At 40.0% G+C, this 26,279-nt stretch overlaps 1 protein-coding gene across 2 annotated transcripts in view; it reads left to right on the top strand.

Moving 5' to 3' along the window:
* LOC105184900 (probable glucarate transporter) overlaps positions 1-25,996 on the top strand; it is a 59,095-nt gene extending 33,099 nt beyond the window's left edge. Inside the window, exons 2-10 of one of the 2 annotated variants that reach the window (XM_011144021.3) lie at positions 5,051-5,167; positions 10,517-10,640; positions 12,936-13,088; positions 13,232-13,342; positions 13,436-13,598; positions 15,610-15,811; positions 17,342-17,620; positions 23,577-23,774; positions 23,964-25,996. In XM_011144021.3, coding sequence (XP_011142323.1) covers positions 5,062-5,167; positions 10,517-10,640; positions 12,936-13,088; positions 13,232-13,342; positions 13,436-13,598; positions 15,610-15,811; positions 17,342-17,620; positions 23,577-23,774; positions 23,964-24,169 — 1,542 coding nt within the window. In that variant the 5' untranslated portion in view covers positions 5,051-5,061 and the 3' untranslated portion in view covers positions 24,170-25,996. Of the gene's footprint in view, positions 1-5,050; positions 5,168-9,889; positions 10,641-12,935; positions 13,089-13,231; positions 13,343-13,435; positions 13,599-15,609; positions 15,812-17,341; positions 17,621-23,576; positions 23,775-23,963 lie in introns of those variants that run through there. The other variant, XM_019842157.2, reaches the window with a different exon arrangement.
* Positions 25,997-26,279: the final 283 nt, after the last annotated feature.

The raw sequence follows: 26,279 nt of genomic DNA, 5'->3' as shown, positions 1-26,279 counted from the left end.
ATTGTTTCGTTTGCAGGAACATTAATATTTTCTGCCATATTGGAAATGCCTAATTATAAATTGCAATTCACTGTAGAACAAATCTGAATAATTATGCAAGATTAAAAACTAAAGAAGGAGAAAAAATAAAGAAAAAAAACTCAAAAATAACAAGATATCTTTTTGCGTAATAAGAAAATCTCGAGAAGCAGCTCTGACAAGAACTAGTTTTATTTTTATCGTAACCAGGTCCCTGGGTACGCGCATATACGTATTTTGTGTATCTTTGACATTAAGATGTGAGATCGGGTCTGATATAGGGCCATGGACATAAGTAGAACTTGGTCTATTAAATTAAAAGCTTAAGGGATCGTAGTGCTCAAAAAGTATACAATATTGTATACAAAAAGTATACAATATATAAAAGTAGACAATAGCATACAGTTCTTAAAAACAGTTCTTTTCAAAATTTCGTATTTAGCCTTGCGGCAGAAAATACGTCAGTCATTTCTTTCAGAAGTATTTGTAATAAGTGTTTCTACGTGATCTACGATAGTGTTTTGGAAAGCTCTCGAGATAAGCTACAAGATATGTAAAAATAGGGGGTTCTATATAAAATATTGAAATCGACATTCACGTGACCTTCAAATGACCATCCAAGGTCAAACCAATGACACCATCTTATGTCCCCCTTGAAACCATACAACTTTTATCTGAAACATTTTTCTCAGAAACGCTTAGTTTTTCAAAGAAATGCTTGATACGGGCGCGCTGATGCACCTTGTATACTTGAAGTATACACTCTAAATACTTCCGTTTAGACTGGAATTGACTAAATATTACTTCCAAGGGTATAAAGAAGTGATTCCAGCCATTTTGGTCCAATTTTGAAGGGTGCCGAAAACAGGCCTTAGGGACCCTCCTCCTTTATTGTATACATCTTTGATTTCAGTCTATCTTTGATTCAGTCACTAATAAAAGTTTGCGTTTCATTGATAAGTTTCCAAACAGGACGGAGACAAAAATGTCGGATTGAGCTTTTCAATTTATCAACGTATAATCCCTGCTTTTATATTCAAGATTCAGATTCTCTCTATTTATAAATTATTATTTACTATCTGTCGTTTTTTCAAGCCAAAGACACTGAATTTTCGACTTCTATTGTCCTTTTTGAATTTAGCAATCGCAAATATCTCCGGAAATCGAGTTTGATTGTAATTTTTTTTCATAATTGTTTTCAAATTATTATTTTATTTACTATTAGTTATTTTGACTTTGCTCTGCTTGACCTCGCAATGAAGAAGAACGTCATCTGATTGGTCCCATCACGTTATGTGCATTTAGGAAACTTATTTCTAACATATTTTTTTAATGAATTTAAATTCTTTATATTAGTTTTATGAAAATTCAGCGATATTTAGTATTTATATGCCTTTTTATATCCGCCATATTGAATCCGCCATTTCGACCTAAATTCGATCACAATACCACTAACAAACCTTTTAGTTCAGATTTTATGAAAATCTGACAATTTCTTCATTTTTCACTATGACAAAGTCCGCCATTGGATTCACCATTTTTAATTTCTTAAATCTAAGGTCAAATACGGATTCAGCAGTCCTAAAAACCTTCATAATATTAGATTTTGCCTAATTACCTTTTTCAGTAACCTCCCATCTTCAAGGGTTAATAAAGAGCATTTTCCTCCGCCGCGAAAACTTCACAGAACGACGACTCGACGGCACAGTGACAGACGCGAGAATCAACGACATCGAAATGATAATTTTCGTTCCGTCTCAATGATTTCGGCTCAAGGTGATCTGGCCGTGTACGTAAGACTCGCGCGAATCTTAAAGCGCGCGCGAGAGCTTTTCTGTTCGCTCGCAATCGCGCTCGCGCTCTTGATCACGATCGCGATTCTTCCTCGCGATCTAATCCTCGCCGACCAGCACGTAAAAAAATTTAAACGACGACAACGATCGCACGCCGATCACGCCAACATGTGCGAGAATAAGCATCCACCTTGCACGTCGTGTTGTACTCTTAACCCGACCTGGACCCGCCAACTTTCGTCACAATGGCGAGTTCCTGTCAATCTGCGATGCACGGCAAATTTCTTCACGCGACCCAATTCCATCCATCGCACCTTCTATTTCTTCTTACCTTCTTTATCTTTCTAGTTATTCTAGTTTCCCCGGTTTTTTCTTTATGCATACCAACGTCATTGGCGAATTCACGACAACTTGTTACATTCCACCGCAGATAAAACCGCCGACCGATAACACATTCACAAACGCGCCCGCAATAACAATTATCAACGAGCAGCGACGGATCGACCGCGGGCACGCGAGTCATTCCGCATGATCTCGATTCGATTTTCAGAAAATCGATTTTTTCCTGATCGATTTTTGCGCAATTCTTTCAGCAGAAAGTCGAATTTCGATCCATTAATATGTTAAGCATGTTCATCAATGTTGCTTCGTTTGATGAGGGATTCAAGCGGAGTGAATGTTTAGAAGAATCGAACGGAAGAGAACCGACTAGATCGATTTTTGAAAAAATGGGTCAAATTTTCGGAGGTTAAGGCCCAGTTCCACAACTTACTGTAAACAGAGTTAAACTCGTTAATCCTAGTTTAGAGGAAAAGTTGTGTTCTACAACTGCCATAAACCACGGTTAACGTCGATTTCCCGCAGTTAACCTCTTAGGCACGGCTGAATTTTGCGTGGGGCATTTTTCTGTACGGCAGAGTTCGATGCGAATTACGCGTAAACGCGTAAATAGCACTGCAATGTGTGACGGACAATGCTGTTCTCTACGCAAGCACATTGGAATGAAGTTTTTGATGATTAAATTATAAAATTTTCTTAAAGATATGATACATATACTTTAACTTTAATAATTTACTTTAATAATTAATAATACAATTGAATATAATATATTTTAAAGCACGGTACGACACATAGACCCACGTCACAATCTTCACACTCATAACGCGATCTTCGTCTTACATCGTTCTTTGAACATACGATACAATTTCATAATGCTTTTTTAGATTTTGTGGAAAATTATAAGGATACGGATCGGCATGTTAAAAAGAGCAAATGGTATATTTATTTAAACAGAAAGCAACAATTCATACCTGACACTGGCGTATCAAAAACAAAGACTGTATATTCTGTCTGTATATTGTTAACACTGTTATAAAACGTTGTGAAGGCAAAAAAAGTGTGAAACAAGACATATGAAAACGATCAGTTAATTCAAACGGTGAGCGAGTGAGTCACTAGAGTGAGCCACTATAGTGGCGCGTCGTAATATAAGATGACATCCGCGAAAGCCACTATAGTGACGCGTCGTTCAAAGAGATGACATCCGCGAAAGCCACTATAGTGGCGCATCGTGCCTAAGAGGTTAAAGTTAAACTCCCAGCTTTGGGCGTTTAATGAATTTAAACGAAATTTAACACTCATCAATTTGAGAAATAAAATTTATTACTATCTGGCTTTTGGGGTTATATTAATGCAGTATCATGATTTTTTGAATATGCCGAAGAATTAAAGGAAAATAATATATACCAAATGAGGAATAAATATACTGAGATATGGCTTTTTAGAATACATATTATCTTCATCTGAAGATAAAGATTTTGAAAATTTCATTTATCAACGACCGAGAATTATAAAAAGATGACCGTTATATATTGAAGAATTTGGCGACGTCGATTTTCATGCACGATTTCATTTATCCAAAGAATCTGTTACTAACAGTGCCAGCAGAAATCGAGCTACTTGTTTTCGTCCTTCCTCCCGTTTTACTTCCGACCATTTATTATTAACTAATCACAATCCATGTTTGACAAGAAGGAGATATCTTTGGGACTTTCTTCGTACAGGTTTACATAAACTTCATTCTATAGGTTTACATAAACTACAATTATAAATACAATGTGGAGCGCAACACGAGTTTAATCATGACGTTAAACGTAATAGCCGTTCAGCTAAGCTTAATTCGAACTCGGATTTGTGGAACTGGGCCTAAGGCCGGTATTCATAGTCGGATTTTATATTTAAGATCGTCTTAAGTTCATCCTCAGATATTCCGTAGCCAATGAGGTAATTTGTAGAGCATCTGAGCATGAACTTAAGACGGTCTTAAATATAACATCCGACTATGAATACCAGCCTAAGTCTTGTCGTTCTTCACGACGAACGCAACATTCGCGCCCAATTAGACGCGCCGTTCGGCGGCGGCCATTGCGCTTTGGGCTCGCGCCGTTCTTCCAGCGCAATTCCCGCGTTACACACGCGCGTAACGGGAACCTTGAGCAACCGCCGGTACCGTATATCGACACACCGCTACTCTCGCGCGCCTATACGCGCACCAGGATATTGAAATTAAAATGCCGCCGACAGATCGTGAATAATAAGAAGTCGCCGTTTCGCAAGCGGCGGCGACGGCGGCGGCGGCGGCGATCGCGATTCGCGTATCGCGTATCCCGCGTCTTTCCTTCGGACGACCGACGTCAGGGAATGAAGCTGGCATTTTTCGCGGATAAATATTCACGAGCCAGCAGATAAACAAGCAACCACTCGCGTCTGTATATTTAGCAATTGATAATAACAACATATCGCGACGGGATCACGCGCGAACAATACCGGATCGGGCGATTCACGCGAACACAGGCATCTTCCGTTTCCGTTGGAATTCGAGATTGCGATCGCGCGTCCATTATTCGTCGTGAGAGAATCTGTGTACACCGAATATAATTAATTTAATCTAATAAACTCGCGCTATCTCCCGCGCCCGCGCACGAGAGGTGTTTTCTCCCGGGCGCTCATGCATGAAGACGATAAAGCAATAATTCTCTAATTGAGGCCCGTAATTAAACCGCCTAGCGACTCCGCGCGTCGTGTTATCGCCGTTCTATTTGAAGTAGCGCGATAAACTCGCGAACGAAAAGGCCGTCCGGCCGACAATCGCGACAACCGTAATTCCCATCGCAGGCCAATTATATAATTCCCGCCCGCGCAATCGCGCGACTCGCTCATCAGATATATATCACTTACAGGTGAAGCGAGGATGTTCAGCTGGGTGGTGCAGAGGCTGGCGTTCCTCTATAAGCCGTACGCGCTGGCCGTGGTGTCGATCGGCTACGTTCTCGGGGAATTGGGCCATTTTCTGATAGGTGAGTCCCGGAAGTGTGAGCTGATTCGATTTTCCGCGGGATCTCGTCCGAGTTGCGTAAACTTATCCCTATCACGCAGAAAATTATTCGGTCGGTGTAACTGAATTTTAGTTACGACAAACGAAACCTTTCGTCCCTTAGGAATCAACTGAAAATTTCGTTGCAGCACAAGAGAAATTCCGTTAGAAAGCTTCGGAAATAAAGGCTGAGGCACCTAAAACAGGCCATTTGAATAACTTTAAAAATATGCAAGACAGAAAAAAATGTTTCAGACAAAAGTTGTTTTAAGTGCATGACCTTGAAACAGCGACATCAAAGTTACGGGAGTCACCTAAATGTTTTAAATGAAAACCCTAGTTTTTTATTATATCATCTTTTTCCACCAATTAATTTGAACAACTTTTGTTTAAAATATTTTTTTATTTGTCTCATATTTTCTGAAATATTTAAGGAAAACTTTTTAATATTTGGCTTATAATGTTTCGATAATTATCTGTCGGAAATAAAAGAGGTATTGGCCTTTTTTACTCTATATGATCTCTAGAATATGCTGTTACAATAATTTTTGTCCTCTAGTTTTTGTTAACTTGATGATTTTGAAATTTCCAAAGGTCATCTGTAACATATTTTTTTATCTTGCGCATTTTGGTGGCCTGTTTTAAATGCCTTTGTACATTCGGTCACCTAAACCGAACATTAATATCGTCAAGGGTACGAGTTCCGTTATTCATACAGGTAAACAAAGCGTCTCTGTATATGTAAATAGAGGGGGAAAACGCTTGCGCGGCCAGGTTGAAGTCGCATTATTAGCAGCGTCAGTCAACTTTGTCAGATGAATCTTTCCGGTCTGAGCAGTAACTGAGATTTTTCTTCACATATATGATATATCAGGCTGGCAAGAAAGGCATGTCGTTTTTTTTCTATGTAAATGACAAGCGATTTTTTCATACAAAGTAAAAACTTTATTCTGTCCGTTTAATTCAATGACCTTTTGCCATCTGTTTGATAGCTTCATGACCCCAGCCTCAGAGAATTTCTGGTCCTTATCAGCGAAAAACTGATCCATTCAAAGAATTTTGCAAGTAACGAAATAAATAGTAATCTGATGATGCAAGGTCAGGCGAACATGATGGGTGTGGTAACACATTCCACCCAAGCTGCAACAATTTCTGGCGAGTGACCAACGATGTACAGGTTGCGTGAAAAGTTCGCGGAGCGGAACTGAAATAAAGAATACCTAATTCTACAAATGATTTTATTCTTCAATATAGTCTCCATTAACTTCAATACACTTGGCCCAATGGCTCTCCAATAATTTTATTCCATCGCGGAAATGTGTTTCTGGAAGGTCTGCGAAATATGTCTCTACGGCTGCTATAGCTTCTTCATTCGACAAAAAATGCTTTCCACGGAGGAATTGTTTCAGGTTTCGGAACAGATAGAAGTCACTGGGTGCCAAATTTGGCGAATACGGTGAATGATCAAGCAATTTGTACTTCAATTCATTGAATTTAGACATTGACAGAACACTTTTGTGAGCAGGTGCGTTGTCTTGGTGAAAAATGATTTGTTTGTGCTGCAAACCAGGTATTTTCTCATGAATTTTTGCGTCCAATTGATCCAAAAGGTTGCAATAATATTCAGAGTTAATTGTTTTACCTTTTACCAGATAGTCAATTAACAAAATCCCTTTAACATCCCAAAAACTGATGCCAAAACCTTTTTTGCCGATCTTTCATGCTTTGTTTGCTTTGCAGCTGAACATCCAGCTTCAGTCCACTGTAAACGTTCCTGTTTCAATTTCGGATCATGGTGATAGATCCAAGTCTCATCCATAGTTATAAAACGACGCACAAAATCGGTTTTATTCTTCTTAAAACGATTCAAATGACGTTGAGAAATTTGCTTTCGAGCGAGTTTTTGTTGAATTGTTAACGTATGCGGCACCACTTTTCCAAACACCTTTCTCATTTGTAATTCTTTATGTAAAATATGTCGTACCCGTTCATCTGAAATGCCTATGGTATGAGCAATTTCACGCGTAGTCACACTTGGATCTTCAGAAACAATAACATGTATTTGCTCAATGATTTCTGGTGTTGATGCGCTTTTTGGACGTCCACTGTGTGGATCATCTTCAATGCTTGTACGACCACATTGAAACTCAAGTGCCCATTTACAAACCATTGTTTTTGAAGGAGCAGATTCCCCTAACACATTTACCATCTCGGAATGAATTCCATTGCCTTTAAACCTTTTTTAACAAAGAACTAAATCACTGCACGCTGTTTCAAATTTTCCATTGCAAACAAATATACTGACACGTCAACTTCAGTTGGCTTGTAAACACAGAAAAATTGACAGATGGAAATGAAACCTAATCTAGGTTCATGTGAAGAGTGATTCTATATAACCGACTACAATTTATAATTCTACCGTTTATTTATAGATGCCGCTCCGCGAATTTTTCACGCAACCTGTATATAGTCTAGCGTTGTCATGGTGAAAGACAGTACCTTTACGATTCACCAGTTCTGGGCATTTCTGCTTGATTGCTTCGTGTAACTTGTACAATTCCGAATCAATCGTTTGTGATCGATTACGTTTAAGCAGTTCAAAAGACACAATACCCTTGTAATCCCGCAAAACAGATAGCAAAATCTTCCTTTGGTGAATGTCTGCTTTATAAGTGTTTTGTGGCGGTTCATCACGTTTGCTCTATGTTCGTTTTCGTTCCATATTGTCGTAAACAATCCATAAAATCCATTTTTCGTCGCCAGTTAACATTCGTTTAAAAAACGAATTGTTTTGTTCATCACGTTTCAAGAGAAAATCGCTGATGTTGGTGAGATGAATTTCTTTGTTCGTGTGGAATCCAAATCGAGTTTGTTGACATATTCGAGTTGTTTTAAATAGTTTTCAATGCTCGTATACGATACGTTTAGTTTCTCAACGATCTGCCGCGTCGTATAATGGCGATTGGATTCAAGCAATATTTTTATTTTGTCATCAACCTCAATTGGCCTGATCATGATACATCTTTCACAGAAAAATCTCCCGAACGAAGACGAGCAAACTAACGCTCATGCTAGTGTTCTGTTAAGGATTCCTCACCATATACTAGCATATAACTTTTGACAGGCTTGCATACCGATCTTTCCTTCTTGGAAGTAAAAAAGTAAAATATGACGGAAATGCTCGTTTTGATTTTCCACTTTTAACTCAGTGCTAAACAAACAATTCTTTAGCGGATGACGCAGTTTTCTTTTTCTTTTTAAGAAAGCTTGAAACGTCAGTTATCAAATAAAGGTTATAGAATTTGGAGTGAAGTGCGTTTAATGATAAGTAAAGCCATCTATCCGTGAAAAACGACATGACATTGTTGCCAACCTGATAGTTCCACACTTTCTGCGAGAGTAGCCGAATACTCTGGTAACTATTGGATTGTTCGGAAAGTAATTTCGGTTTTTGGATAGTGTTAATTAGATAAATAATTAGATAAATAAATAAAAAAGACGGTGTTAGTTGCTTTTTTAAGCAGTTAACCTCATTCTAAACTAGAAAATAATTTTACACTTTTACAACGCACATTTCAAGCTTGATTTGAAAAAAAAGTTGCTTTGGAACCTGTCAAGTTGTTTTTGTTTGGCGTCGCATCAAAAATAGGAAACCAACGTGAGCGTTTTCGTCACATTTTACTTTTTTATTACCATAAAGGCAAATGCAGCGCAAACTAGAAAAAAATTGTGTGCCATGTATAGAGAGGATGTGAGGTATTGAACGCCAATGTCAGAATTGGTTTTGGGAATTTCGTTTTGAGAATTTCGACCTCAAAGATACACCACGTTCTGGAAGGCCAATTGAGGTTGATGAAGACTAAATAAAAGCATTGGTGGACGCAAATCGTCATTTAACAACATGAGAAATTGCTGAGAGATGGAATTTATCGAATTCGATCATGCATGAGCATTTGAAACAACTTGATTTCGCTTTAAAGCTCGATATTTAGGTTCCACACGTTCTCAAAGAAAGAAATTTGATTCATTGCATTATCATCTGTGATTTGCTGTTGAGACATGAGGAAAACGATCCATTTCTGAAGCTACTCATAACTGGAGATGAAAAATGGATTGTGTATAACAATATTAAACACAAATATCATGGAGCAGACGTAATGAACCAGTACTTAAAGCACATCGAAAGCTGATATCCATCAAAAGAAGGTAATACTTTCTGTTTAGTGGGATTGGAAAGGAATGGTTTGTTTTGAACTGCTACCAAACAACCAAACGTTTGATTCGAATGTGTATTCATCAATTGGACAAATTGAATGATTCCATCAAGCAGAAGAAATGAGAATTGATGAATAGAAAAGGTGTTACATATGTTTCATCATAACAACGCTAGACTTCACACAAGTTTAATAACTTGCCAGAAGCTGTTAGCGCTTGGATGGCATTTGCTACCGCGCCCACCATATTCACCTGATTTGGCAGCATCCGGTTATCACTTGTTTCGATCATTGCAAAATTCTTTGAATGGTAAAAATTTCGACTCAAATGAAGGTGTCAAAAATCACTTAATTCATTTTTTTGCCAAGGACCACAAGTTCTACGAGCGTGGAATCATGTTATTACCTCAAAGATGGTAAAAGGTGTTACAACAGAATAGTCAATATATTTAACAGAATAAAATTTTCCTTCCTATTAAAAATATCGTCTTTCATTTTTATACAGAAAACCGAAATTACTTTCCGAGCAACCCAATATATTTTCGAGATCGAAAATTAGTTCCTTCAATCGAAAGCAGTTGCTGATGCGATTCTTCGGTTTGCGAAACAGAATTTTCTGTTGCCGCAACCGAGCCCCGAGCCGTAACAGAAAATTTCCAGTTGCCACTGCGGAATATTTTTTTGCGTGTAGAAGCGGAAGCGTGACGAGAGCGCGAAGTCTCACATCGCTCGAGCGAAAGAATAAGGAAAAGATTAAAAAGATTAACAAAGAATTAAGATTGAGAAGTTGAGATTAAACAAGAACTAACAAAGAAAAGATTCGAAAAGAATCAAATCGCGTGACGCGAAACTTGTCGCTTCTCAAGTTTCCGCCCAAGGTCCCGCTCTCAGAAAAAAGCGACGCGATCGTCGCTCGGGATTTAATGTCGAGACGAGATTTAATGACGATTTTGCTCGATCGCGGGACGCGAAGACTTCCGCACGCAGCATGTTCTCAGCAGAGAACTTCTTTCGTTCTTCTTGCTCGAGGCTCTTCCCGCCTATTACTTCTGTCTTCTTTTTTCCCCTGCTATTCAATAACGATTCTAATTTATCCGACAATGTGCCTCGCGGGCAAGGTGTGACGAGCAAAGCGATCGCCGAGGATCTGCACTACGGCGATATTTCCTGCCAGCTCAACTCGACGACGCTGACGTTGGTCGACCTTCCGATACAATGCGAAGCCGCGAAGAATGCTACCTAGTAAGTACAGTTAATAAGTCCGCTAATGACCACCTGCTCCGGAAAGCGTCCGGCTGCGAGAGTCGGCGTGAGCGGCAGGAGGAATCACGAGTAAGCGCAATTAACGTCGTTTCCTCCTCCTTCTCCCGCGGCCGTTGACAACTAGATTTCCTTGCGAGTGATTGATTCATCGAAGCGAGGTTGATACCGCCAACTCATGCTACTCTATAATGACTTAAGATATCATGGATCGCGAGAATACGGGAAGGGGGGACACATAGCTTTATAAGAGAAAAAGAAAGATTGATGGAGCTGTCGTTGGAAAGCTCCAGGAAAGATTACTGGCAATCTCCGAGCCGAATACCGCGAAGAATTCCGTGGATGCATGACGCTATGGAAAAACTTCATCGGGATCGTCGTTCATTGTCGTCCGGAAGATATCGATCGCGGTTGGCCGACACGCGCGCTTCCCGTGCGCGATTATCGCGTTCGTCATTACCGCATCTCTCGTTGTTTTCATTTGATCCCCGTGTGACGGTGGGTGTACATTATGCGAACCAGCAACGAGCAAATAGCGAATGCAAACAGGTTCAGGTGCTCGTGCTCATTGTGTGTTTATTCTCTTCAACTTGGACAAAGTTGGACGAATAACGGAAACGAATACAAGTATGCAAAAATTTGCGTTTGTTGTCCATTCGTTCTCTTTGACTTGGACGAAGTTGAATGAACAATAAACGCGAATGCGAGCATTCGAAAATTTGCATTTGTTGTCGGTCTACTCTCTCTAACTTGGAAAGTTGAAAGAAGATGAACGAACAATGAACACGAATGCGGCATCTAAAAATTCGCATTCATTGTCCGTTCGTTCTTCTCAACTTGGCAAGTTGAACGAATAATGAAAGCGAATGCAAATATCCGAAAATTTGCGTTTGTTGTCTGTCCGGTCTCTTCAACCTGGGAAATTGAAAGAAGATGAACAAACAATAAACGTGAATGCGGCATCCGAAAATTCGCGTTCATTGTCTGTCCGCTCTCTTCAACTTGGAAAGTTGAACAAATAATAAACGTGAATGCAAACATCTGAAAATTTGCGTTTGCTATCTGTCCGTTCTCTTCAACTTGGAAAGTTGAAAAAAGATGACCAACAACGAACGCGAATGCGGCATCCAAAAATTCATGTTCATTGTCCGTCTGTTCTCCTCAACTTGGCAAGTTGAACGAATAATGAAAGCGAATGCAAATATCCGAAAATTTGCGTTTGTTATCTGTCCGGTCTCTTCAACCTGGGAAATTGAAAGAAGATGAACAAACAGTAAACGTGAATACGGCATCCGAAAATTCGCGTTCATTATCTGTCCGCTCTCTTCAACTTGAAAAATCGAACAAATAATAAACACGAATGCAAGCATCCAAAAATTCGCATTTATGATCCGTCCACTCTCTTCAACTTGGGAAACTGAAAAAAGATGAACAAACAATGAACATGAATGTAAACATGCGAAAATTCGCGTTCATTGTCTGTCCATTCACTTCAACTTAGAAAATTGAACGAATAATAAACAAGAATGCAAACATCCGAAAATTTGCGTTTATTGTCCGTCCACTCTCTTCAACTTGGGAAGTTGAAAGAAAATGAACAAACAATGAACGTGAATGCGACATCCGAAAATTCGCGTTTGTTGTGCATTCTCTTCGATTTGGACGAAGTTGAACGAATAATAAACGCGAATTCGAGCATCCAAAAATTTGCATTCGTTATTCGTCCGCTCTCTTCAACTTGGAAAGCTGAAGAAAGATGAATAAACAATGAATGCGAATGCAAGTATCCAACAATTTACATTCGTTGTCCGTTTGTTCTCCTCAACTTGGATGAAAGTAAACGAATAATGAACGCGGATGCAAACATCCGAAACTCTGCGTTCATTGTCCGTCCGGTTTCTTCAACTTGAGAAGTTGAAAGAAAATGAACAAACAATGAACGTAAATATGACATCCGAAAATTCGCGTTTGTTGTTCGTCCGTTCTCCTCGACCTGGCAAGTTGAACGAATAATAAACGCAAATGCGAGCATCTGAAAATTGGCATTGTCCGTCTATTCTCTTCAACTTGGAAAGTTTAAAAAAGATAAACAAACAACGAACGCTTGCATTTAAACATTTCCGTTCATTGCTCGTCCAGTTTTCTCAACTCGACTCAACCTGGCGACTTAAAAAGAACCAAACAGACAACAAACGTGTGAATACGAACGTTCGCGTCCTCGCTCGTTGTTCGTTCATTCAGCCCACTCCCACTTCAACATGCTCCTCATTGCCGCAGCTGCCAGTCTCTGGAGCTGAACGGGTCTTCCTACTGCGAGTGGAACTACAACGGTCTCGGTTTGGACTATCAGATCTTGGCGGGGCCCAGCTTCATCGCGGTCTTCACGATCGTGGGCGTTCTGTTGGGCATCGCAGCCGATAGGTACAACAGGTAATTTAATGATTGTTACATGTTGAATCTCCTCACGATTCGACGGAGAAAGACAGCCACACGAGGCTGCTCTCTTGTCCGATCGAGCGCGCTCTCACGTTTCATCTTGACTGACGCTCTCGTCTGCCCTGCCCTGTCGCAAGAGTGAGACTGCTGGCGATCTGCACTCTGATATTCAGCGTGGCGATCATTCTGATGGGAGCGGTGAAGGAGTACTGGCAGCTCGTCATTCTGCGAATGATCCTGGCGGCGGGGTAAGTACCGTGCTAAACGCTTCCTTCCGCTCGCGTAACGTTCCCATTCAGCCGGCCGCGAGTATTAATAATCGAAGTTGTGCGGCCGCGCAGAGAGGCGGGCTGCAACCCGATGGTGACCGGTCTACTGTCCGACTGGTTCCCGGAAGAGCAACGAGGCCTCGTCATGTCTATTTTCAATTGGGGCATTTATGGCGGTTACGGCATCGCATTTCCGATCGGCCGTTACGTGCCGCAGCTGAATGCCTGGGACCTAGTGAGTTTCACTTCTCTGCGATCTCTATTGTCCCCTTTGTATCTCTTTTTGCTTTTCCTCCCTCCCACCCTTCCCCCCTTCTTTCTTTATCGCGTTAAATCATGAAGCCGGCACGTCTCGCCGCCGGTCTGTTTTCTATTCGCTGCCACTCCCTTAATTTCCGGAAAAGAAGACACAATAGGAGCCGCGAGACGGAGTTGAATATCGGAATTGTGTCGATCGGCGAAATAACCGCGCGGAAGAGCTCGTGTAATGGCCGAGACCTAGATGATGCAGGTCGACGCGGAAAAGCAACACGAGCGCTCGACAATTACCGTTGATCGAGTTAAGGTCACCACATATAAAATTCCGTAAGGACGTAAGACGTAAACTTAAGACATAAAGTCCATGACACACAGTTGGCGTAAAACATAAAGTTCAATCAATAGCAAACACGAAAGATTCCCTCCTATTCATAAAAGTTTAATCTATGATCTATTCTTTGCAGCTGCACTAGTTAACAGTACAGCTATAAAGAACACTAACAATTGAAGCAAGGCTTCTAGCTGAAACATTGAAGAACACAAAGAACTGATCATTAGAGTGTCAATGCTGTGTGCCATTCCATCAAACAGAACAAAGTATGCTATATAATTGATTGATTGAACTGCGGATTCTATTAGGGGTATGCAAAAGTTTTCATCGGTTTTAAGACAACGTTTTTAATTAATATTATAAATGACATAGTATCTTTAATCGAAACATTATCTACTACATTTTGCCATCTTTCAGGCAAAAAATAGACACCATGATAAAAGAAGTCTTTGCTCTTAGAATGAATGAAGTTGAATTATTGCATTTCCTCAATATATTGCGAAATCGAGTACCAGAAAAATTGTGTAGCTGGAACGAAATAAGTGAGAATCCGATGGAGCAATATCTGGAGAATATGCCGGGTTAGGACTTCCTATTGCAATTCCATTAAAACTTTCCGGGTCGTCAATGTAACATGGGGCCTGGCATTGTCTTGCAAAAAAATCACTTTGTTTTGCTTTGTCGCAAAATATAGCCGTTTCTCGATCAATTACTCATTCAACTGCTTCAATTGTCGACTATATAATTCCGTGGTGATAGTCTGAGATGGTTTTAACAGCTCATAATACATCCTACATGTCCTACCAGATACACAGGACCTCATGACCATGGATACTTCGTTTTGACTGTAACGTAGAGGATTCTCCGGGACTTACCCACGATCTTTTGCGATTGTCATAATAAGTCCAGTTTTTCGTCTCCGCCCACAATTCGCCCACAAAAGAGACTTGTGTTTGTGTCTATTGAGCAGCGAAAGGCAAATGGTAACTTTGCCTTGTTTGACTTTGGTTGACAATAGCGTTCCCGGATAATTCGTGAGGGGACCCATTTTCCTTTCTTCAGAATTTTCCCCATCTCATGCAAGCATCGATTTACAATGTTCTGATTAACATGTAACCTTTTCGCAAGTTCTATACTCGATTGTATCGAATCTTCTTGCAATAACGCTTCCAAATCATCCGAACTCATCTTTTGCGGTCGCCCGGCACGCTCCTTGTCTTTCAAAATCACCACTTAAAGCGTCGACATTTTCACTCACGACATGAACTTTTTACTATCGTTCATATTACAATATTGATTGTGTGATCATTCACTTTATCGAAACAAATGCACGTATAATCTCACCTCATTATATTGGCTCCAAATTCCAAACTAAAGAGTATAAACATGTGATAATTTGTAACTGGCTATTCAGAAAACGTATGTATAAGAATTTCATCCTCACGGTTTTTTTTCAACGTTATATTTTGCATCTTACGGATAAAAGTTGAGAGGTTATGGAAAGCTGAATACTCGATTGGGATTGGTCAATTTCCTTATGCTTATGTCTTACGTCCTTACGGAATTTTATGTGTAATGACCTTTATAAGCGCGAGTTATAGGACGACTGATCGACGTGAGTCACATGATAATAATGGCGAATCGTGTTGATCGGCAGGGCTGGAGAGTCTGTTATTACGGAGCCGGCGTGATCGGTATAGTCATCGCCATTCTCACCGGTCTGACGCTGACTGAGCCGACGAGAAAGACAATCGGCGAGGAGACGACGGCCAATGACGGGAAGCAAGTATCGATTTGGAAAGTGATACTGCAACCGCGCGTTATTCTCTTATGCCTCGCCGCCAGCATTAGACATTGCGGTAAAGGGTGATACCTTGACGCGAAAGGATTCAAATCGAGGGTACATTAGCGAGTCTAAAGCGAGCTTGAACTAATCTGACGAACGCGCATCGCTGTAATACTCTCATTTCTCTTCGAGTAATGAGGCGTGACAATTTCATTTCCCGGAATGCATCTGCAAAAGACAAGCAGATATCAATGATGTCAGAAAATCTTCGTTCCTTTGGAGCAATCTTGAATTGGATACCGGTCGGAAATCACAAGGGGCTAAGTTCTGAATAAATAGGATGATCTAATTGGATAATCGATTTTTGAGTGAGAAACTTCCTCTCACGGTGAGAACAAGAGTTCACGCCAAAGTTCACATACAGACCTCTATTGTTTTCGCAACAGTCATAATAATAAGTGGCTCTAGCGACCTGAGGTTTACGCACGGATTAGTTACACAAACACATAATACCTAGAACTTAGAAACACATATACCTAGAATGCGTGTTTGAAGAGTGGGGGTAGAGCTCACGTAGAAAAGGATGTACTCTGTTTTGTCTTTGCGTTCTCTCTCGCACATTCTCGATGGGGAGGAAATAGGGAAAACAGTTGCTAATCTATACAACAGTGCAGCCGCTGTCTTTTTATTTTTTTCCGATATAGTGATCAACTTAGATCACATACCATGCCTTCAGCTCACTTCGAGATATATACCGGTACAGCCGCTGTATTGTCGTACAGATTAGCAATTGCCTTCCCTATTCTCCTTCCATCAAGAGTATGTGAGAGAGAACGCATAGACAAAACAGTGTGCATCCTTTTCTATATGAGCTCTACTCCCACTCTTAAAATTTGGGAGAATGCACAGTCCAGGTATATTACGTCTATGCATGATTATTCACGTGACTCCATTCAAATCACCACACAACTGACATCACGCGGTCGCTCCGGGAATTAATTAAATCGTCACATCTCGCACCTTTCTCCTGAGTTCTGCATACATGTGTGTATTCGATTCGACGACTTCAAGGGGGAAAATCGGAAACTCCGTCTGACACAATATTCTAATTAAAATTTAGATTCGTCGGAAACAACATTTACTGAACATTTGCGGAACATTTTCTTGTGAGAAGCACAATTTTTCTTGTTGTATTGTGCTATATGTGGGCTCTCGTTGGCTCTTTCTATTTCATTATTAATTGAACATCAGCAGGGCCTTTCCGTGTTTTTATTTGATAAAAATTCATTTAAAAGTTGGCTTATTGGCTCTCTTTATTTCATTATTAATTGAACGTCAACATAGCCTTTCTCCACTGACTTTTTTAATATAATATATAAATTTTTTGATTCCTGCAAGTACCTAAACGCAAGAATAATCGCAAGGTCATAAAGACTTTAATCTCCTCAGCTCGCGTCTCTCTTCAATTCGTCGCGACAACGAATCAGTGACTCGTTTTCTATCTACGTTACAATTCTTCCTTTTTTTTTCTTTTTGTTTGTTTTTCTTGATCGCACGTGATGCTACGCGAATGGGATTAAATCATGAACGTTTTTTCTTTCAGGTGGCATGTGCTTCGCATACAATTGCGATCTCTACTATAGAGACTACTTCCCGGACTACGACTTCGGCTGGTTGCTGTTCGCCGTGACGATTGTCATCGGCAGTATCGGCGTCGTGGTCGGTGGGGTAATTAGCGACAAGTTCGTGGCGAAGATGGGAATCAGGTCGCGCGTGGCCTGTTTGGCGATCAGCCAGATAATCGCGACGCCGCCTGCCTTCGGCTCGGTATACTTTAATCCTCTCTGGGCCATGATCACGTTAGGATTCTCTTACTTCTTCGGTAAGGAGTAACTTTATGGCGGGAATCAATTAACGCGAGCTCCGCAATCCCGAAAGAACACGCGGCAGCAAATCCGCGTTCATCACAAGTCAATCATACCTCTGATAAGATTTAGATAAAAATTTGACGGGAATCGCGACGAAAAATAATTATATGTGAACTTTGTTTCTTTATGGCCATACACAATCATATCTAATTATGCATGTCCACGAGGAAAAAATGCTGTTGCATAATTGTATTTGCACAAGTCTTGTTGAAAGTAACTTTTGCAAATTATGGCAACGCATAATGCCGTATGATTGACTAAAACCGTTTTTTCTTCTCTTCAGTTGACTCAACGTTTTTCTCAATGTGTGTGTACATGTATAAATGCATGATTATATCAGGTGTAGTAAAAAGAAATCCATTATTTTTCCAATAGATGGCTTTAGTTATCTGTATCTCGCGTTGTATAAGTCCGATCGGGTTCCACTAGGCGTCAGAAAGATGAGATTTCGTACTAAAAAAACTTTTCTGACAGTTTTGTGATTAGTTGACTCAGTTTTGTTTGAGCGCGCGTCAAAGATGGACACTAGCAAAGAGAAAATACGCTATATTTTAGTTTTTCTTCGATAAAGGCGAAAACGCAAGCCAGGCGGCTGAAAATGTGAATAGTGTTTATGGTCCTGATACTGTAACAGCCAATCACGCGCAATTTTGGTTTCGTCGATTCCGTTCCGGTAATTTCGATGTCAAAGATGCACCACGCACTGGAAGGCCAATTGTCAAAAATATCGATAAAATCATGGACATTGTCGAGTCCGACCGTCATATAAGCACTGTTTCGATTGCCCAAGAGCTAAAGATTGCACAAAAAACCGTTTGGAACCATTTGAATAAGGCTGGATACAAAAAGAAGCTCGATGTATGGGTGCCACACGAGTTAACGAGAAAAAACCTTATGGACCGAATTTCCATCTGCGAATCGCTGCTGAATCGCAACAAAATCGACCTATTTCTGAAGCGGTTGGTCACTGGTGATGAAAAGTGGATCACTTACGACAACGTCAAGCGAAAACGGTCGTGGTCGAATCATGGTGAGCCGGCGGAAACGGTGGCCAAGCCAGGATTGACGGCCAGGAAGGTTTTGCTGTGTGTTTGGTGGGATTGGCAGGGAATTATCTAATATGAGCTGCTCCCCTACGGCAAAACTCTTAACCCGGAACTATACTGTCAACAATTGGACCGTCTGAAGGAAGCAATCGCCCAGAAGCGGCCAGCTTTGGCCAATAGGAGAGGAATTGTGTTCCATCAGGACAACGCCAGGCCACACACATCGATAGTGACTCGCCAGAAGCTCCGGGAGCTTGGTTGGGAGGTTCTTATGCATCCACCTTATAGTCCGGACCTGGCAACAAGTGATTACCATCTGTTCCTGTCCATGGCGAACAATTTTGCTGGTGAAAAATTCGCTTCAAGAGAGGCTTGTAAAAATCGACTGTCTCAATTTTTTGCCAATAGGGACGAGGGCTTCTATGAGAGAGGCATAATGAAATTACCTTCAAAATGGCAACAAGTTATCGAACAAAACGGCGCATATTTGATCTAAATCGGATCATTCTAACTATGGTAATTAAAGCCTTCAATTTCATGCAAAAATAATGGATTTCTTTTTACTACACCTAATATATAGGGTGTCCGGGAAATCACCTGCAGAATTTCGGAAAGTAATTCGAGATCCAAAAAGAAGAAGAAAAGCCATATAAATATAAGTCCAGAAGTAAGTCGTTTCCGATATTAGCTATTTCGTTATAGCCACTTTTATATTAAAAATATCGTAATTCATATAATGTAATCCATTTTTGTTTTTTTAATTTAAAAATTTTGTCGCATTTTTAAATTTTGTTGAGATTCTTTTATCTTTTTAATTTTATTTTCCACTATTTTTATATGTTTATTAAATTTTGTATGGAATATGGGATAAAAATTTATGAAATCGAACACTTACTTAAAGTCGAATGCAGCTATGAAAATTTCGAGCCGAGTAGAGCGATATTTAATTTTGAGTTTTACAAGCGTCAATTGTAAAGGCTCAGAAGCAGCAAGCAGCTGTAGAAAGCAAGTTTATTTCCAGCTTCATTTTGAGTTTGTAATCAGAGTACATTTTTTTTTTCATTTTTTATTCACTCATTCAAGACAGTTTTGCACAGGTTCCAAATTATTATTTATTAGGTCAATCGGAAAGTTCCGTCCGTTTTCTCGTAAAACATATGACTTCATTTAAGAAACAAAATGAAAAAGTACATCAATCAAAGTATTGTCCATCGTTAGCGATGACTTTTTCCCATCTTTCGGTTAGCAAGCGAATTCCGTGGCGAAAGAATGACTCATCTTTGGAGGCTATCCAGTCAGAGACCCATTTTTCGACGTCTTCATAAGAAATGAAGCATTCGTCAGCAAGTGCGTGTGCCATCGACCGAAACAAGTGGTAGTCGGAAGGGACAGTCTGGTGAATAAGCCGCCTGAGGTAACACTTCCTAGCGAAGTGCTTCTAACGTTTCCTTGACAGGTTTTGTGACATGAGGCTGAGCGTTGTCATGAAGCAAAATCACTTTATGCTGTCTCGTTTCATATTCTCGTCGTTTTTCGTGCAATGCTCGACTCAAACGGATCATTTGTTCTCTGTAGAGATCCCCTGTGACTGTTTGACCACTTTTCAACAGCTCATGGTACAGCACACCCTTTTGATCTCACCAAATACAGAGCATTGCCTTCTTTCCGTGGATATTCCGCTTTGGCGTCAATGTTGAAGGTTGGCCGGGATCGCAAATAGTTTTTCGACGTTTGGGATTGTCAAAATAAATCCATTTTTCATCCCCAGTGATGATGCGATGTGAAAACCTCTTTCTTTGTTGCCTAGCGAGCAGAATTTCGTAGGTGGTTTTCCGCCTTTCAATGTTTCTTGGCTTCAGTTTATATGGGACCCATTTTCCTTCCTTGTAAACCTTTCCTGAGGCTTTCAAACGATCGGAAATGATAGATTGAGCACAATTTAATGCTTCTGCAAGTTGCTTTTGCGTTTGACATGGGTCTTCGTCCACCAATGCCTGCAATTCTTCGTCTTCGAATACTCTTGGCCGTCCAGAACGCTCTTTGTCCTCTGCATCAAAATCACCAATTTTAAAGTGTCGAAACCATTCTTTGCATGTTTTATCGGAAGGAGCATTATCACCATAAACTTCTACAAGCATTCGATGAGCTTCAGCTGCAATTTTCTTCCAATTAAAGCAAAAGATTAACACTTCGCGCAAATGACGCTTATTTGACTCAAATTCCGACATTTTCGATGCAGTGAAAAACAATGTTATTGATGCAAACGTATACTTTTATGTACTGAATGTTATTGACAGATGTCAAAACAAACTATTAAGCTTCGTTTCGACATTACAGGTTAACGACAGTTCTAGCTATAGCTACTTGTCGCTAAACGGATGGAACTTTCCGATTTACCTAATAGCAACACCTTACTTATCTTAAATACTTCGAGATTCTATCTAATCTTTCTGTAATCAACAATGGATTGTTTGAGTTTTAATGAATTAGCTGACATGCATCTTATGTATGGTCCTGCTTAACCCTTTAACGCCTATTGATAACTATAGTTACTAGAAACGCATTTAAGAATCCATAACTTACTCAAAAAAGGAGATATTTTCGTTTTCTTTGCACCACTGTAAAGGTGAATTCTTCTTCTAAAAAATGGTATATAGATTGTATGTAGATTCGGTTTAGTCTTTTTTTAGCTCAGTTTCAATGATAACATGTTTTGTCAAATTCCAAGTAGGTATAGTTAGCATTGTTACTGACATCTAGAAGTGCACTATAAATGAATAGATTGGTATCTCTTATAATTTTATACATTTGGAAGCTTTCTCAGATGCAAAATGTGAAATTAAAAGAATACAGAAATTCAAAATGGCGAATCCAATATGGTGGACACGAAAATCAAGAAATCAACCTATTTTCATGAAACCTGGTGACCTACAGTTTTTTATGCGGCGAAAAATGAAGGGACGATTGACTATCTAAGTGGTGATCTATAAGATATTCTTCTGAAATAGTAAGCTTGACGCTCTGAATGATAAACTTCACTCACAAATATAGTAAAGTTTCAGCTCAAAAATGTCAAGCTGACTATCAGAGTTATGTCGTATAGATTACCCTTCATTTTTCTCTGTATAGGTTGTTCATTTCGTATATGCTTCTAGAACCCAAGTCATATTTACCAATAAACAAAAAACGAACGATAAAGAAAACCAATATAAAATTCTGATATTTTTTTTGGTTATCACTACTTATAGTCTCAGTTAAAAAAACTCAAATTTTATTCTTAAAACACTTATAAAAAAGTCGGGCGTTAAAGGATTAAGGTAATGCTACCGAGGTAAGAAGATTATATGCTCAGTCTTTTCTAAATTGATATGTACTGGGAAGAGAGTCTTTCCAAAGTGTAGACAGAACCTTGAGAGAATTTGGTTAAAAAAAACATTAAAAAAGAGAACGAGAAGGCAGACCTAGAGTAGATGTTGTAACGAAAGAAGTACTTGAAAAATTTGAGCATAACCTTGTTAGAACTAATGTTAGAACTGTTACGGATGAAATCGAAGTAACAAAATCAATGATATAAGACACTTTATCAAAATTTAAATTATTATTGTTTTAATATAATGTTGCCATAACTCAGAAACGACTTATTTCCGAACCTATATTTATATAGTTTTTTTTCCTTCTTTTTCCTCCCAAATCCCGAAGTATTGCAGACGATTTTCCAGACACCCTGCATATGACCATATAGTGACAAATGCATGTATGGATCATATATAATTATATACATTACATTATATAATTTATAATTATATATATAATTTTATGCAATTTATATATAATTATGTATGATTTTATACAGATTTCTATATAATTATATATGATTTTATATAATTTATATATAATTATATAGAATGTTTAAGAAAAGGGATTCAAGACTTTAAGGATTTTAAGATAATGTTCACAAAATAGGGCAAAATAAAGTCCTAACGGACATAGGTCGAAAAATTAATGTTGTCGTAGTTACGAACAATTATTTATTTTAATCAAAACAAATGACTTATTTGCTTCTCGTGCACGGCCATACATGAAATACATTTCTGTCATTTCTTGATTAGAACAATACGATGTCATTCTTATCGTACTGCGAAAACTTTGTGATGGTTCTTTATAACTGTTTACTGTTCACAAGAATATTTGGTAAACAATTGCTTGAGGTAAAGAGTGTGTATAAAAGAAAGAAAATAGATGTTTGTTTACATCCCGAGCAAGAGCAAAGATACTTTTTTTTAAGGATTTCTTTAAAGCATAGTACTCTTTACCCAATAAATGACAAAGGCAAATTACATTAGAGAATGCAAAAGCAGGCAAATATAATGGAAAAATATAAAAGATATAAAAAAACGTTTCACACAAAGTTGTTTGGTTTGAAAACAGCGATATCACTTTATTTACAGATGGCGCCACTTTCGAGATATTCTCTGATCATCACTTTTCTTATTTAAGAAAATAAATTGGTAGAAAGAATAATATAATAAAAAATTGGGGTTTCCACTTAAGAAAAATGATGATCAATGAATATCTCGAAAATAGTGCCATCTGTAAACAAAATAATGTCGCTGTCTTATGTTCCTATTCAAATCGAACAACTTTTGCCTGAAACGTTTTTCTGTACCTTTTATACTTTTTTTTTGTACCTTTTATATTGTACCTTTCGTGATATTCGCTTGCGGCATTTAAACTGGGAGACACCCTGTATAATTATATATAATATTTTATATGTAATTTCTTCGATTCGGATATCAATGAAATAAACCACATCGCGACCGCATCTACTATTCTCGCAACGTATACGCGTCGCTTCCATTCGCAGCCGAGATGTGGTTCGGGATAGTGTTCGCCATCGTGGTGGAGATTGTGCCGCTGAATCTGCGCTCCACCACCGTGGGCATCTTCCTGTTCGTCATGAACAACATCGGCGGCAATTTACCGATCCTCGTCGAGCCCACCAGGACGGCCATCGGCTTCCGGGAGTCGTTATACATCTTTTACGCCGGCTTCTATGGCATCAGTGAGTATCGCGTAGCGCCGCGTGATCGATCGCAATCGCGGTCGTCCAGCCTTTTACGCGGCAGCATCGGCGACTTCCGCGAACGTACGATGCTAATTACCGACACACGACACCGTAATAATACCAATGTATCAAATCGCTTCGCGTCGCGTTGATGGTGTCGTTTGACACTTCTCTTTCACTCCGCAGGTTCCATCATGTTCTTCTTCACCATGTTTCTAATGGACGGACCTGTGGAGACGGAGGTGAAGCGACAGGTGGACCAGGAGTTGGACAAGACGGCCCCGCCGGCTTACGACAATAGCATGTTCACTAACGACGACGGCCAATTGCCAACGTTGGAACTGCCGCGATTATCACCGCGACCACCCCTCTATGAGAGCTCCCGATTATGAGACGGCTAGCAGGAGTCGTTCCATAGAGTAGTTCTGTAAATAGTACCTCTAGCTTTCCGCGTGTCTTTCAATCGACGGTCGTGTAGCTTCGACAACCGGGCAGATATCCTTCCGACAACATTAAAGGAAGATTCACGCCTTGGCAGAAAAGCAGAAAGTAGAAAGGCGACATCCAATCAGAAGTCGCGCTGATAGTTTGTCTCTCCTTTGAGAGAGAGGTAGAAGAGAGGCAGACTACCAGTGCGAGTTCTGATTGGTTTCTGCTCTTCTGCCAAGGTGTGAACGCCGTCAACGTCAACTGCGGATTGATCGATCGTGGGGAAAATTACCACGTCTCTCTCTCTCTCTCTCTCTCTCCCCCTCCCTCTCCCCCCTCTCTCTCTATCTGTCTGTCTGTCTGTCTCAATATTGGCTCCAGACGCTTGTTAAGGCGAATTCCCCAATGCTATTGTTCGGGAATTACTACATGTCAGAATTACTCACAACATAACGACGCGTTCGAAATATGGATTCTGTCATCGCTCGCGGTCGAAGATTTCATTGGCAGCTACGCTGCACGCCGTTCTCGGTGTGGATCGATATGATAGCTTTTTTTTTACGTCGCCTCGAGGCTCGTTGAGAAAATGACGGTCGCTATGATGAAGAATAATTGTTCGCTCCGAGCGCAAAATCGGTTGCGAAATATCCGTCTTCATGCACCACGCGAGTTCGAGGTCCCGAAGAGGAAAGTCGATCTTACGAATTTCTATTACGGAGGAAAATGTTCGATAGAACGAATCTTTCAATGAAGTATGAGCGATTCCGAAATTTCAACTGAGAACGCCAGAATTCCGTTCAAGTTAACTGGAAGTCTTGGTGACTCGGACTGAATTCTGACAACTTCAAACGGAACTTTCGTCTCGTTCATTTTTCCCTCTCTCCGCATAAGCTTGCAAATTCTGAACTTAAAGACTAGTGAAAAATCCCATGACGTGACGTCGGCTAATATCACGTTCCACCTCGATAAAACACTTGTTCACCGCTGATTTCCCGCGTTGGCTCGGGATTTTTTAAGTAAGAGCAGATTCCACAAGGAGTTCTATGCGCGAGATCATACGTCGCAAATTCACGTGTGTTAATTTGACACGCATAAGCGTATAATTAGCTGCGTTTTTTGCACGTTTCTTAAATCACGTCATTTAATTCGTTCAGACATTTAACCCGACGTCATTGAGGCTGAGTCATAATGACCCGAGAGACGTTTCTTTAAACCCATTAAATATCTTATCAAATTACCTACATTGAGAGACTACTGTTCCATGAGAAAGCAACCAGCTTCCTAAAACCATAGCTGACACCGCTGAGAGTGAACGAAAAGATACTCGGGTCACCATGACTCACCTCGACGTGTGTGTACAACATTTTACCGCCACAACAAGACGCCGAGTCAACGCGTTCAAGCGCATTAAATGTCGTGACTCCAACCGACAAGTAACGCGTAAAGAAAGCTTCAGCCAACTGCACGCTCGCGTATGTCAGATCAACACGCTCGGATTTGTGCAGTGTACCCGCTTGACGACACGCACTCGCGTATTACAAGACTCTCGCAAGATCTCACGAGATCTCGAAGATAGCGTCCCGTCGGAAGAAGGATATGTCTTCGCAGGAAGTGGCGACAAGGACACTGACGACACATCGGCGATTGCGCCTCGCAAAAGAGAAGTTTTTATTGAGAAAGTCACATAAATTAATTAGCATTAAGTTTAAGACGATTGGTATCGGTGTGTTATATCACATATCGTAGACAGCCTGTTGGCGTTTACCCGCGACGGGTAATGCGAAACACGACGACGACACATATTATTACACGTTGCACATTCGCGCGTTACGGATCACTTGGATCACGCTGTGTGATTGAACGCTCTCTACTTTACACGTGACACGCGAGCGATTACGAGCTAGGAGTGAGATTCGCCGTCTTCTTCTCCTTTCTATATATATATATATATATGTACAAATTATTTAATATAAATAATACAACACAAGTCTACTTTTCCACTTTGTAATGTACAAAAACGAGGGACAACTGAGGGACGCTGCTGATACGCATCCTCCGACGAGGACGCGCATG

Source organism: Harpegnathos saltator, unplaced genomic scaffold (genome assembly GCF_003227715.2).
Source record: "Harpegnathos saltator strain DR-91 unplaced genomic scaffold, Hsal_v8.6 scaffold133, whole genome shotgun sequence".
NCBI classification, from domain to species: domain Eukaryota; kingdom Metazoa; phylum Arthropoda; class Insecta; order Hymenoptera; family Formicidae; genus Harpegnathos; species Harpegnathos saltator.
This window is presented reverse-complemented; position numbering and strand designations above follow the sequence as displayed.